Source organism: Hyperoodon ampullatus, assembly GCF_949752795.1.
Source record: "Hyperoodon ampullatus genome assembly, chromosome: 6".
NCBI lineage: Eukaryota > Metazoa > Chordata > Mammalia > Artiodactyla > Ziphiidae > Hyperoodon > Hyperoodon ampullatus.
Genome location: NC_136919.1, coordinates 68,145,635 through 68,157,774, shown reverse-complemented (window position 1 = coordinate 68,157,774; position 12,140 = coordinate 68,145,635). Strand labels below are relative to the sequence as shown.

The window sequence follows — 12,140 nt, the reverse complement described above, 5'->3', positions numbered from 1 at the left end:
AGGATTTGATGTCATTTTTGGCTTGGATGTTAATTACTTGAAAACTTTTTTTTTTAATAGGTAGAAAGATTCATAGATTTTACAAGCTGCCTTTGAATTTTAAATCCAATTCCAACTGAATTCTGCATTTCAGCTGAGAACTGATTAAAATAATAAAGAATATGTCAGGATTAACTGATTAGTCAGTTGCAGGTAAAACATGCCTTGCTTCAAAATGTTTAGAGACCAGCTAGCTCATCAAATCGCATATTCAGATGTACTCCTCTGACATCATAAAAAATGATTTTGTTCCTTTATTTTCAGCAGAAAAAAAGGTAAAATTTATAACATAAATTACTTGACAGCATGATTGAAATGTGTCTCACTTTATACTCCTTCAGTGCTCATCTAATCACTAAGCAGTGACACAAAAGCATAGTCCTAACCTTGAACTCATGTCCCTTTCTGAACTTGATCAAGTTTAACTCAGATAAATAAAGTGGTTGATGATGAAACATACTTCTAGGGATGACACATGTCTGTCAAAAGAAGCTAACAGCTCTGCTCTCGAGATCACAGTCTCCTTAGCGCAGACATGTATGAAATAAACATCACTTCCCTGTAATGCAGTTAGGGAATTTCTGCTTTTCCTTGCTTTGTATGCATTAATTTGAGGGACAGGAAATACCTAAAAATAACAGGTTGGGTTATAAGATATAGAACATGTGGTAAATAAATCCAATCAATTAAAATCTCATATTTCCCCTAATGGGGGCCTTTTTTATTTGACTTCTGAACTGATTCAGACGAGAATCACGTTAAAATTGTAAAGTCTCTCCTGTATAGTATTTCAAAAGGTGAAGCCCAGCCATTAACCTGCTGTGGCCCTCTAGGGATCTGGCTTAACACTTTTGATCACAGTTTTCTCATCTAAACAGAAGTATGTCAAAATTAGATCTTGTTCTATATACTATGTATTTACTTTCAAAAAAAATGTTCTTTTTGCAAAAAAGGGTACCAAGGTACCTATTGTTATTGTAAGATTCTAGAAATTAATAGTATTTAGTATTTGCTCTGTTGTTTGTACCGTATTTCTTGCTCAGCTCAAAATTCTGTGATTTGTTTTGTTTGCCCCTGAAGTTACATGCATTTTTGATTCTGATATCCTACAAAATATAGAATAAAGCAAATATGTGCTAACCAGCACAATTCTGTCAGCAATTGGTCAAGAACACATAGCAGGTCAAGTGTTGAACTCTGGTGCAAACTGCAACTTAGCATTTTTAACAGCCTCAGCTACCACTGCACTGATGAAGCATACCTTGGAATTCATAGCAATGGTGATTAAGTCTTTGCTGACAATTCACTTCACCTTCCACACCTCTGCATCATGTTATACAAGGAGCACGGGGCAAAATATTAAAGCCAACAAAGATCAGATAGGTTGTAAGCTTTACAACAGCTTAATGTCTTTTAATTAAATCAAAAAGCTCTTTGTTGGGACCCCAAGAGGTTAACACACCCATAGCAGTGAACCTTCTGAGTAGCCAGCTGACCAGCCAGCCATGTAGGAGTCAGCACCCAGATCAGATGCTGAAAGGTCTCCATAGAGAGGAGAGGGCTATTTAAAAAATTAAATAACTAATGAACGGCACAGCCCAAAACACATAGTTACCTCATCTAATTCCATTTCGTCTGGACTCTCCCATGGCTTGATAAATTTCCCACGAGATTTCTTCAAAGGCACAATTATTATGTAGTAACCTCTGCACAAGAATAGATAGACAAAAGTAAGGTTAGTTCGGAGGGAAAAGAAAATGGATATATCCTTAAATCTTCCACAGACCTGAAGATTGAGACTGAAGGCAAATTATGGATATGGAGTGACTTGTCCATCAATGACAAATAACCACCTGTTTGTTCAATTTTAAAAACATGGGTAGACATTTATGTGTGACTTCAGTGATCTTGTATGGTAATATCACCGTGGTTGACTGACCTTTATTAGGTATCATAAACAGAGTGGAAATAGTTTGTTAGTACCCTGGTGCTGGACACATACAAGGTGGGTATATTGAAATCTACCACCACAGGCTGCTGAACCAAGAATTTTCTATGACATTAATTTATAAGATGATTTTTTTAAAGAAGATGTGTAATAAAAATTACTCTAAGCTCATACAAATGCCTACACGATGACGATGACAATGATTTTCTTTATACACCGTTAAAATACATTTTATTTGGATAAAAAATTAAAGGCATAAAAATTACTCGTCATCTCACAATTATATAAAGATGTAAAGGTTCCCCTCTCTTTCTACCCATCAAATTGCAAACCTTAAGGTAGGTACTGCAGAAATTTGGAGACAGTCACTACCTAATGGCTTTCAAAATAGGTCTCAGTATAATACCTCTATAGGAAGGGACAATAGTAAGCGAGTCCTCACACTGAGAACAGTCAACTACAATTTATGTATAAAGGTTCCTTGTCGCCAAATAGATGTGCGTTATTTATAAAGTTGTTTTGTAACTTCCGTATAGTGTATACTGTGCTCTTAAATTCAGAGTTAGAGACTCTGCTCATACTGATTTTTGGTAGTAACTATACAAGGACTTTGAACATAAGGTATAATAATAGCCACCACATTAATCACTTCCTACTCTTTAGGTATTATAGTAAATGCATAATCTCATTTTGTCCTCTCAAAACTCCTCTAAGGACAGGTAAGAGACAAAAAAGACAGCTACACAGACACTGAATAATCACTCAAGTTAAAACAGATAGTAAGGGGATACAAACCTATATATGTAGAGAGAGATATATATCTCTTAACTATGGCAATAATCTGCTTTTGTTTCATTTACTCTGTATCATAAAGCACTTTTATGGAAATTTATTGTGGAAATGAATATACACACACACACACACACACACACCCCTACCTCTGCCTCTCAGAGGAAAGGGATGAGAACAGATGGGTGCTATCAAGCTTGTATCACATTATATTAGAGAGGCTAATAGTACACATAGGAAGGCCTGTTTGTTCTTATCGCAAAGCAAAACCTGTAATAAACTTAGCAAATCCTATGTGATAATGAGCTCTGTTTCCACAGAGTCTGGAGCAGCTCTGTCCAGTATAGTAGCTGCTAGCCCCTTGTGGCTATCAAGCACTTGAGATGTGGCTAGTCTGAACTGACATGTGCTCTACCTTCTAGGGATGGATTTCAAAAACTTAGTATGAAAAATAAATGTAAAATATCTCAGCAATAATTTTTTAATAGTGATCCCATGTTAAAATGATAATATTCTGGATATAATGCGTTTTGTAAAAAATGAAATTAAAATTAATTACATCTGTTTCTTTGTACTTTTTACCATAGCTGCTAGAAAGTGTAATATTTCAAGTGTGGCTCTTGTTACATTTGTTGGGCAGGGCTGATCTGGAGTGTTCTGGTAAAGAATGTGGCATCTAGAGATACATCTGGCCCAGAATTTAGGATCTGCCACTCATGAGCTGTGTGATCCTGGGCTGATCATCTAACATCCCTGAATCTCAGTTGCATATACTGAACATGAGAGTAAATAATATCAGACTTATTCTGGGGAAATAAAACAAATGAACACAAAGTGCTTAGCACAGTGTGTGTCACGTAGCACTTCACAGATGCCAGCTGCTACTGGCTGGTACCGACCATCATGGTGGGAGAGATGGCTCTGAACACAGACACAGTAGGACACAGTGAAACTCCGTGAGATGTAGATTAAAGGACTTATCAAACTTTTTTTCCCCCCTGATCAAGAATTCAAGTCAACCAGACAGCTACAGCAGGATCCACTCTCCATGGTGCTCTGAGCAACTAACTCATCAACAGGCTCATGGGGTCACATCACTTAGCCATCCATTTTCTTTCCTACAAAGAGTGATGATGATCAAGGAGGGTAATGAGAAGGAAGGGTGTGGAGTATGTGAGAAAGGCCGGTATCTTTTCTGGTCCAGAGTAAGCTTCCTCCTCTTCCTGTCCTCCCACCACCCAAAGGATTTGCCAAACAGGTCCGTCATGTTAAATGAGCATGGAGAAGAAGGACAGGGGCTGCAACCTAGCGTACAAAATAACACTGCAGATGGACTTGATAAACACACTTGTCAGGGAACCTCTTGCTTCTCACTGCCAATTGCACAAAGTCAGGACAGCTTCTCTTTGCCTAAAGTAATGATACTGCACATGATCAGGGAGCTCCCACTGTCCTCGTTCAGAATCTTGTAAATCAAGGTTAAGCTGATGAATCCTATTAATTTTTCTTCTGCTTTCATACTTTGAGTTGCCATTCTTGTACATTAAAAAAGAATCCGTCCTGCAGCACTCCCCGACTATTCATTTCATTTGTGGCTCGGCTAAGAATTGAACAGCCTTCCCCATAGCAAGTAATTAACAGTGTGGCTGGATATCCATAACCTTTTCTCTCCACGATCACTAAAGCATTCATCTAGAGCAGCCAAAGTGGAGCCTTTCAAAGCAGCTCTCGCCCTATTGAAAGAAATGGGGTGTTGGGAATTTGGAACTCCTGGGTCCAAATCCATACATTTCAACTGTATTCTCTGCAACTATGACTTTGTAAAGAACCTCGTATTTGCCATTCCTGAAGCCTGACTTTCCCCTGAGGATACTGCTTTCTTTGCAGACTTCTCACGTGGTGGCTGTTAATCTATCCCTCTTCCTCTGCCTATGAACCTCAGGTTTAGGGTTTGGGTTTCTTTCCTGGTTCACTGTTGCTTCTTGCAGATATTTTTTCCTCCACCCTTTTGCTAAAATCACAGTAAGCCCTCCTGTTGGAAGCTCGTACAATTCAGCTATGCTGTGGCCTTCTCTTACTGATTTCTGCCATCTGCCAACCTCTTCAGAATCTTTCCTTTATGGAAGTTTTTGTTTTGTTTTGTTTTTCCCAGGGTTAACAGTCTTTTTCTTCCTCCCAAACTCTGCCAGCATTTTGGGTGACTTCAACCTTCAGAGGGCTGGCCCATGCACCACCCAGGGCTCTCAATTTCTTGAGCCCTTCTCTTCCAAAACCCACATCCTCCATTCTGCCTTAGCTGAAATCCGATAGCCTTTCTCTATGCCTGAACCCAAGGAGCTGAATACAGCTTGAGAAATAATGCACAGGGTAGAATGATGCCATAAGTTCATATTCAGCAAATCCAAACAGGCCTTCAACACTGCCTGGCAATACAGCCACAGCTTCTCTAGTTACCTAGTCCACCCAATCTTCACAATAAGTTTTTCACACTTTCTCCCCTGGCCTCAAATCTTGGACATACATGCCTCTCCACTAGAAGATGGCCTTTGCTCTTATATACAGAGAAAAGAAAAAGATTTAGACAAGCATTCCCTCGTCGTCTAACAAACTACAAGCCTACCTATATCTGAGTGCAAACCATAATCTTTCCGATCGGTACCGTAGAAGGGCTGACTACACTTTCCAGAGCCAATTACTTTTTCTTGAATTGGGTCCTGCATCTCACTCTCTTAGGATGTTTACCATATACTATACCCCTTGTCTCCCATAGATCTCGATTTCTCCTTCCTCGTCGGATTCTATCGATTAGCTTTCAATCACTGGCAGGACAAAACAAACCACATCCTGCTCCAGTCATCACTTTCTCTCTCTCTCCTCCTACCTCTTACTGCCCCAGTTCTGAGAAGAGCTGTGTGTTCTTGCTGTTCTCCATGTCTTTACCTTCCATTCACTTCCCAGTCAACTGTGCTCTAGCTCCGGCCTCATCTGCCCATCTCACCACCTTCACCTGGGTCATCAGTATTGCATCAAAAGGAGAATTTTTCACTGTCTTCTTACTCGATCTTTTATCAGAATCTGAGTATTCATAACACCCTCCATGAAACATATTCAGTTCTTTCTCTGTATCCAACTCTCCTGGTTTTCTACTTAAATCTCTCACCATGTTAACCTTATTTCTTTAGCAGGATTTATTATCGGCTACCCAGCTTTTCAACGGTGGAGTTCCTCAAGGATCTAGCCAAGGATTTATCTTTACTTCCTCTTTCTTCCCATGTGATCTCATTCCAGCTCAGGGAATCAGTTATCCCCTAGACGCAAATGATTTACAGATTCACATCTTCAGCCCAGAACGCTCCTCTAAACTCCACAAGTTTATCCCCTTCCAACTTTATGTCTCCATTTCTATGTCACAAAAGTACCTCAAATTTACTGTGGTTAAAATAAAACAAAAAATACGCCTCCAAAAGTAATCCTCTTCCAATATTGCACCATGATCCATTTTAGGGCACATGCTGTAAACCTAGGTGTTATCACTGACAATCTGCATTAACTCTCTCCCTCTCTCATACCCGAACTACCGCTAAGTCCTATTACTTCCAAACTATCTATAGTGCATTCACTTCTCCCCATCTCTACTGCCACAGCTCTGGCTTCATCCCATTGTCTCATGCCTGGGTTGCTCCTAACTTTGTCTCCTACTTTTCTTTCTCCATTGAGTTAAACTCCCTTTAGTCCAGTCTCTGAAATTTTCATTTTGCAATAGAAAATTAATTGTAACATTTCCATTTTTAAAAATATTTCCATTGATCCTCATTTGTCTTCCAAAGGCATTATACGACTCAGCAGGATCTCGCCTGAATCCATCTCTCTGTGCTCTCTGAGCTACACCCTGGTGGGCTTTTAGTTTCTTGAATTTACTTGGTCCATTCTGTCTTTGATCATTCTGTACCATCTGTCTAGAACCTTCTGCCACTCCCAACAAATCCCAAGTTATCTTCTCTCTTTCCTCAAATAGCAACTCACTTTTTTACTTCCTAACTCAAACCTTCCCTGACCTCTGCTTAGACCGATGACCCCTATTACATGGTCTCAATGAACCATTTTTAGTCCATAATTTTCTTATACGTTTAAGACATATTCATATACTTAGAAACACATTCCTAAAGCAGGTACACATATAATTTCCCCAAATTTGCTAATGTTGCCATTTTATCACTGAGTTCTTTTTTCACTGAAAAGTGGAAGTGGGTGAAGCGGGTAACTCTTGGAGATTTATGCCTCCCCTAGATCAGGAAGTCAAAAACATTTTGAGGCCCTTCTCTTGCATTAGAACTTTCCAAGGGCTTCCCTGGTGGCGCAGTGGTTGAGAGTCCGCCTGCCGATGCAGGGGACACGGGTTCGTGCCCCGGTCTGGCAAGATCCCACATGCCGCGGAGCGGCTGGGCCTGTGAGCCATGGCCGCTGAGCCTGCGCGTCCGGAGCCTGTGCTCCGCAACGGGAGAGGCCACAACAGTGAGAAGCCCGCATACCGCAAAAAAAAAAAAAAAAAAAAGAACTTTCCAACCTGAAACCTCATCAAGCTTTTCTCTTTTCTCCAAACCAGCCTAATGACATGCCTAAATGTCTTTTAGCTACCAGCAAAGTGGTGATCCTAGTTCTAATGTCATGTGGTATTAGGTAAGGTAAGATGACTCTGTAAAGTGAGGAACTAACATATACCTTGCAAATTCATATCAACCAAATCATATGAACTGAAAGAACTTGCTTGAAATGCAAAAAAAAAAAAAAAAAAAAAAAAAAAATTGCTTTTGGACATAGAGCAGCTTCCCATATGGGTAAAATTAAACTTTATACTCTGTTTGCCTGTCTAACTCAAGCCTGAAGTTTAGCCTTCAAATACCCTTTTCAACATAGACCTTCACTATTAAACTAATGGAAAATAAATAACTTGAGAATCAATATATCTGGAAAGCCCTCGACTACTTATAATGTAAGCTGTGTTTTCCCAGTATATTAGATTTAATTAGATAAGTTAAATATAACCTTCAGAATTTTAATTATCCTATGTAGAGTTTTACTAATCTTATTTAATATGTTATCATCAAGGGGCCCAGTTCCATATAATTATATGAGAAGGTGAGCTCTGGTCTTTGTGGCAGTCCCACTTCAAATTCTGGCAGGCTTTTTGTATTAACAGTCCATACTAGCATTCTCCAACTCATTATTTAACTGGGAGGTCAAAATTTGTCTCAGAGTTTAATGATGAATGTCATGCCTTGAATAAATTTTTGATTTTTTTTTCCTGGCTTTGGTCATTTGGGTATATATTGTTTAAATCAAATTAATTAACCACAGGAAAACCAAAGCAGGTTGAATGATCTTTCTAGTTTCTCTGTTTAAATTAAGGTTTCTAATCTTTTAAGCTACGTGTTGTCAGACAAGTTATTAATTGTCTTAAGCCTCATTTTCCTCATTTGTAAAATGGCAGATGATAATGCTGTGTCTAGCCTCTCCCTTTACCTCTCCTCTAAATTCTCATGACAATCTACTGATTTTCTTGTTCCACATTTAACATCCATTTCCATAATCTGTGGCCAAGTTCATGTACCTGATTCCTCTTGGTTCTAAGGTTTGTCTGGGGCAGTCCTATTGACATCTAATTGTTATGGAGTTCTTAAATGTTTAGCAATTGTCCTAGGAAAAAATATCCTGGTTTGGTCAATCATTTTATGGTCACAGAGGCATGGTTGTGGTTCAACATGTAGACTCTGGAGCCAGACTGCCTAAGTGCAAATCTTTCCTCTCTGGTTCTGCTATTGTGTTGCCAGGGCAAATTAGTATACTACCTTATAGCTTCGTCAGCTGTAAAATGAAGAGGACCCTTGGTGTGAAAATTACAGCAGTCACTGTGTGCAGTGTCCTTTGAAGAACACCTAGTAAGTCCTCTGTCCCTATTAACTATTAGCAGTATCAACTCTATGATCTTGGCTGGGCCACTTAGTGTCTTTGGGCCTCACTTTACTCACTTGTAAAAGGGGAGACCACCTACCTCACAGGGTTATTGTGAGACTTAAGTGAAATGCTCTAATACCTTCAGTAAATTGTAAAGCTCTATACAAATTTAAGCCTTTACCACTTCAGTTAACATATAATGCATGAATTAAACATTAAACAGCTTATACACACTGAGCTGCTAATAGTGGTGCATGTGTGTTATGAAACAACTTTGCTTCCAAGAATGTCTTTCTTTAAAAGAAAAAGTAGATAATAAATTTAAAATTTTATAAAACGCCCTTATTCTTCATTTCTATTTTTCATAAACATGAAATGGTTGCTATGGAGTTAATTTACATTGGGTAACTTCTGGCAGCTTTTTCTCTGAGTACAATCTGTGTGGTGCTTTTTTTTCTTACCAGAGTAAAATCCTGCTCTATAGAGTCACAGAAGTCCTCCTTGTCACAACTTGCTTCTGATGGATGGTGGCATTGCTAGAGTTTCTGACCAGCATTCTGCCCCCTAAATGTATTCAAAGAGAAGGTTGAAGCCCCACAAAATTCCTAGTACTAGAACCTGCAGTACCAATGTGGCTGTTGCGTGAAAAATCTGGCCCTTCGCTGAGGGAGCTCCCAGCTTCTCCACACAAAAACCAAGTGTGAAATCACAGAAGCAAGGAGCTATGTCTGCATTATGTTTACAAGAGACAGATTTATTTTCTGATGGTGAGGAGTTTGGAGGTGCGGATCAAGACCTCTCAATTATCTTGGCCGGAAACGAGGAAAGCCTGGTTTTTGTTGATAAACAAAACAGCCGTTCAATCATCAAAATTGTATTTTGATAGAAAAACAAATTGGAAGCATCTTTGTAGCTAGCTTTTACCTAAATACAAGTTAGCAACCCACCCCAGAGCTCTGGAATCGATTCTGTTTTCTCCCCTCATTTCTCCCTTACAATACTTAACAGAAAGCTCCACTCTAATTTCTGAACTGCAAGTGGCACCACATGGCACACAGCTTTTTGTCATATTTGACGATGCCACATGAACCAACCTAGAAGACTGGATGGGTAACTTTATGCTATTATCCCTTTAAAGAACATAGTGAATATGAATTATCTAGGGATTTTTGCTAACAGGAGATTTGCTTTTCATTTCTTATGGTTCTTATACTTTTCCCTAGTTTTGTCTTTTGCTCTTGTCTTTCCCCCAGAGTGTTTAGAATATATTTCTGGGAATCTTTACTTCATTTCTAGAACAGAGTTTTTTCCATAATGGTTTGCTTTCTTTTTCTGTTTTGTAATAGTCTCTGATCTTTGTTACCAAAGTTTTATCCCTTTTCTTTGACTCCCATGTCAAATATTACAAAGAAGAAGTCATAAATAAAACAAAGAAAAATTGAACAAGCTAAAGAAAAATACTGAGAGAGAGACTCTATTCTGCAATATTCTCAATTCATTCAGAGGTTGGGAAATGAAAAAGAAGTCTATCACCAATGGACTAAAATGTCATTTCCCAATAATGTCTAATACATTCTACCAAACTAATTTGGTAAATAGCCATTAAAATCTTTTTTTTAATATATAAAGAAAAGTTTTGAAATCTAATAGTAAAAACTACAGATTATGTGACACTATTTTCATTTTTTATTTACTCTTGCCCTGAATAGACAGTACATGTTTTTAATAGACTCAATTTATAGCCCATATAAACTATATGGACTGTTCCTTCATTGTTTGCAACTATTTTACCTTCTCTAAATCTTTCTCATCATTCAAGACTTATTAGATATCAGCTCCTTCTGGATATCTCCCTTGACATCCAAGTTGGGCTAGAATTCTGTATTTATGTTTCTACAGTACCTGGCAGTACTTGCTCCATATATTCTTATTATCTATTTCCTGTATCGGTTTTCCCACTATAAGGTAGGGCTTAATCTCAATCATCTTTCTATTTCCAGACCTAGTGCTGGCAATACAGTATGTCTAGAATACATGTTTGTTGGATGCCAGCTGAAAAGTCTTAATGGATGGTTAAGATGTGGACCAATAACAAGTGCTAGACTTTGTCTTGCTTGGGCAATATCACATGTGCTGTCCTCTGCCTGAAACAGCATCTCCACATCCCCACTCCCATGGACCAGCTTATTGTGATTCTTTTTTTTTTTTCTTTTTTGCGGTACATGGGCCTCTCACTGCTGTGGCCTCTCCCGTTGCGGAGCACAGGCTCCGGACGCACAGGCTCAGCGGCCATGGCTCACGGGCCCAGCCGCTCTGCGGCATGTGGGGTCTTCCCGGACCGGGGCACGAACCCGTGTCCCCTGCATTGGCAGGCGGACTCTCAACCACTGCGCCACCAGGGAAGCCCTACTGTGATTCTTTAAGCCTCAGCTTAGATGTTGCTTTTTTCAGGGCCTCTTCCCTGAACTACGAAACTGGGGTTGGGAGCTCCTCCTGTGGCCTCCCCTATCCAACTAACTTTTGGTATCATAGGACTCCACTCCACCTGACTCTCTACTTGTCCAAATTGCCCAATTACCTATACTATGTAAGAGCCATGAGAAAGTCAGCATTCTCTCCACTGAATTCCTGCAACATTGTCTGGAACTATGGTGGGAGATCAAACAATATCCATAGAATATTTAAACAATAGAAAAATAAAATCTCCCTTTCATACTAAATTTTGTTGGAATCAAAATCACACTAATATTCCATTTTTCTTTTTAGTTTTCTAAATGATAGAAACAGAAGAGTGGACAAAAGTGGAGACTAATATTAATGGAGACTGATTTCACTGACACCTCATGTAAAATGTACACAAAATTAAACTCGTTAATTTCCTCCTGATCTTTCATCCTTCAGGATGAATGGCAGCATCATTTATTTTGTCATCCAAGCTCAGACCTCAGAGTCATCTCTGACATTTTCCTCTGCCTTGATCCCTCCATTAAGACAGCTGCCAATTCCTACTGCTCTGTCTGCCTCTGCATCCCATTTCCACCATCACCATCTCACTTCAGAATCTTGTTACTTGCCTATAGTCAACTAACTGCACAATGACAGCCCAAAACTTTTCTCTCTGGTGCTCCAATCCTTCTGACATGCCTTCAGGAGCCATCTTCCCTAAGAACTTTCCTAAATTTTGTCACCAGATTGCTACTAAATGTAAAGGCTCCAACCATCCATGAACTATGTATAAATGCCTCTGCTTGACCTTCAAACCTTTCATAGCAAGTTTCATCCAAACTTGATCATGTGGGATAGAAGAAATGACAAGGGGTTTAGTCTTATCCCAAGCCAGGAGCACAGTTCCTAACATGCAGCAGACACACAATAAATATTTCCTAAAATGGCAAAGAAGGAAACTCAGGTA

The 12,140-nt window shown here is 39.2% G+C and overlaps 1 protein-coding gene across 10 annotated transcripts in view; it reads right to left on the bottom strand.

The window, feature by feature from the left end:
• PTPRD (protein tyrosine phosphatase receptor type D) overlaps positions 1 to 12,140 on the bottom strand; it is a gene marked incomplete at both ends in the record, with an annotated part of 413,617 nt that overhangs the window by 137,770 nt on the left and 263,707 nt on the right. For all 10 annotated transcript variants that reach the window (XM_079706279.1, XM_079706285.1, XM_079706286.1 and 7 more), the window contains one exon: positions 1,655 to 1,745. In XM_079706279.1, coding sequence (XP_079562405.1) covers positions 1,655 to 1,745 — 91 coding nt within the window. The remainder of the gene's footprint in view (positions 1 to 1,654; positions 1,746 to 12,140) is intronic.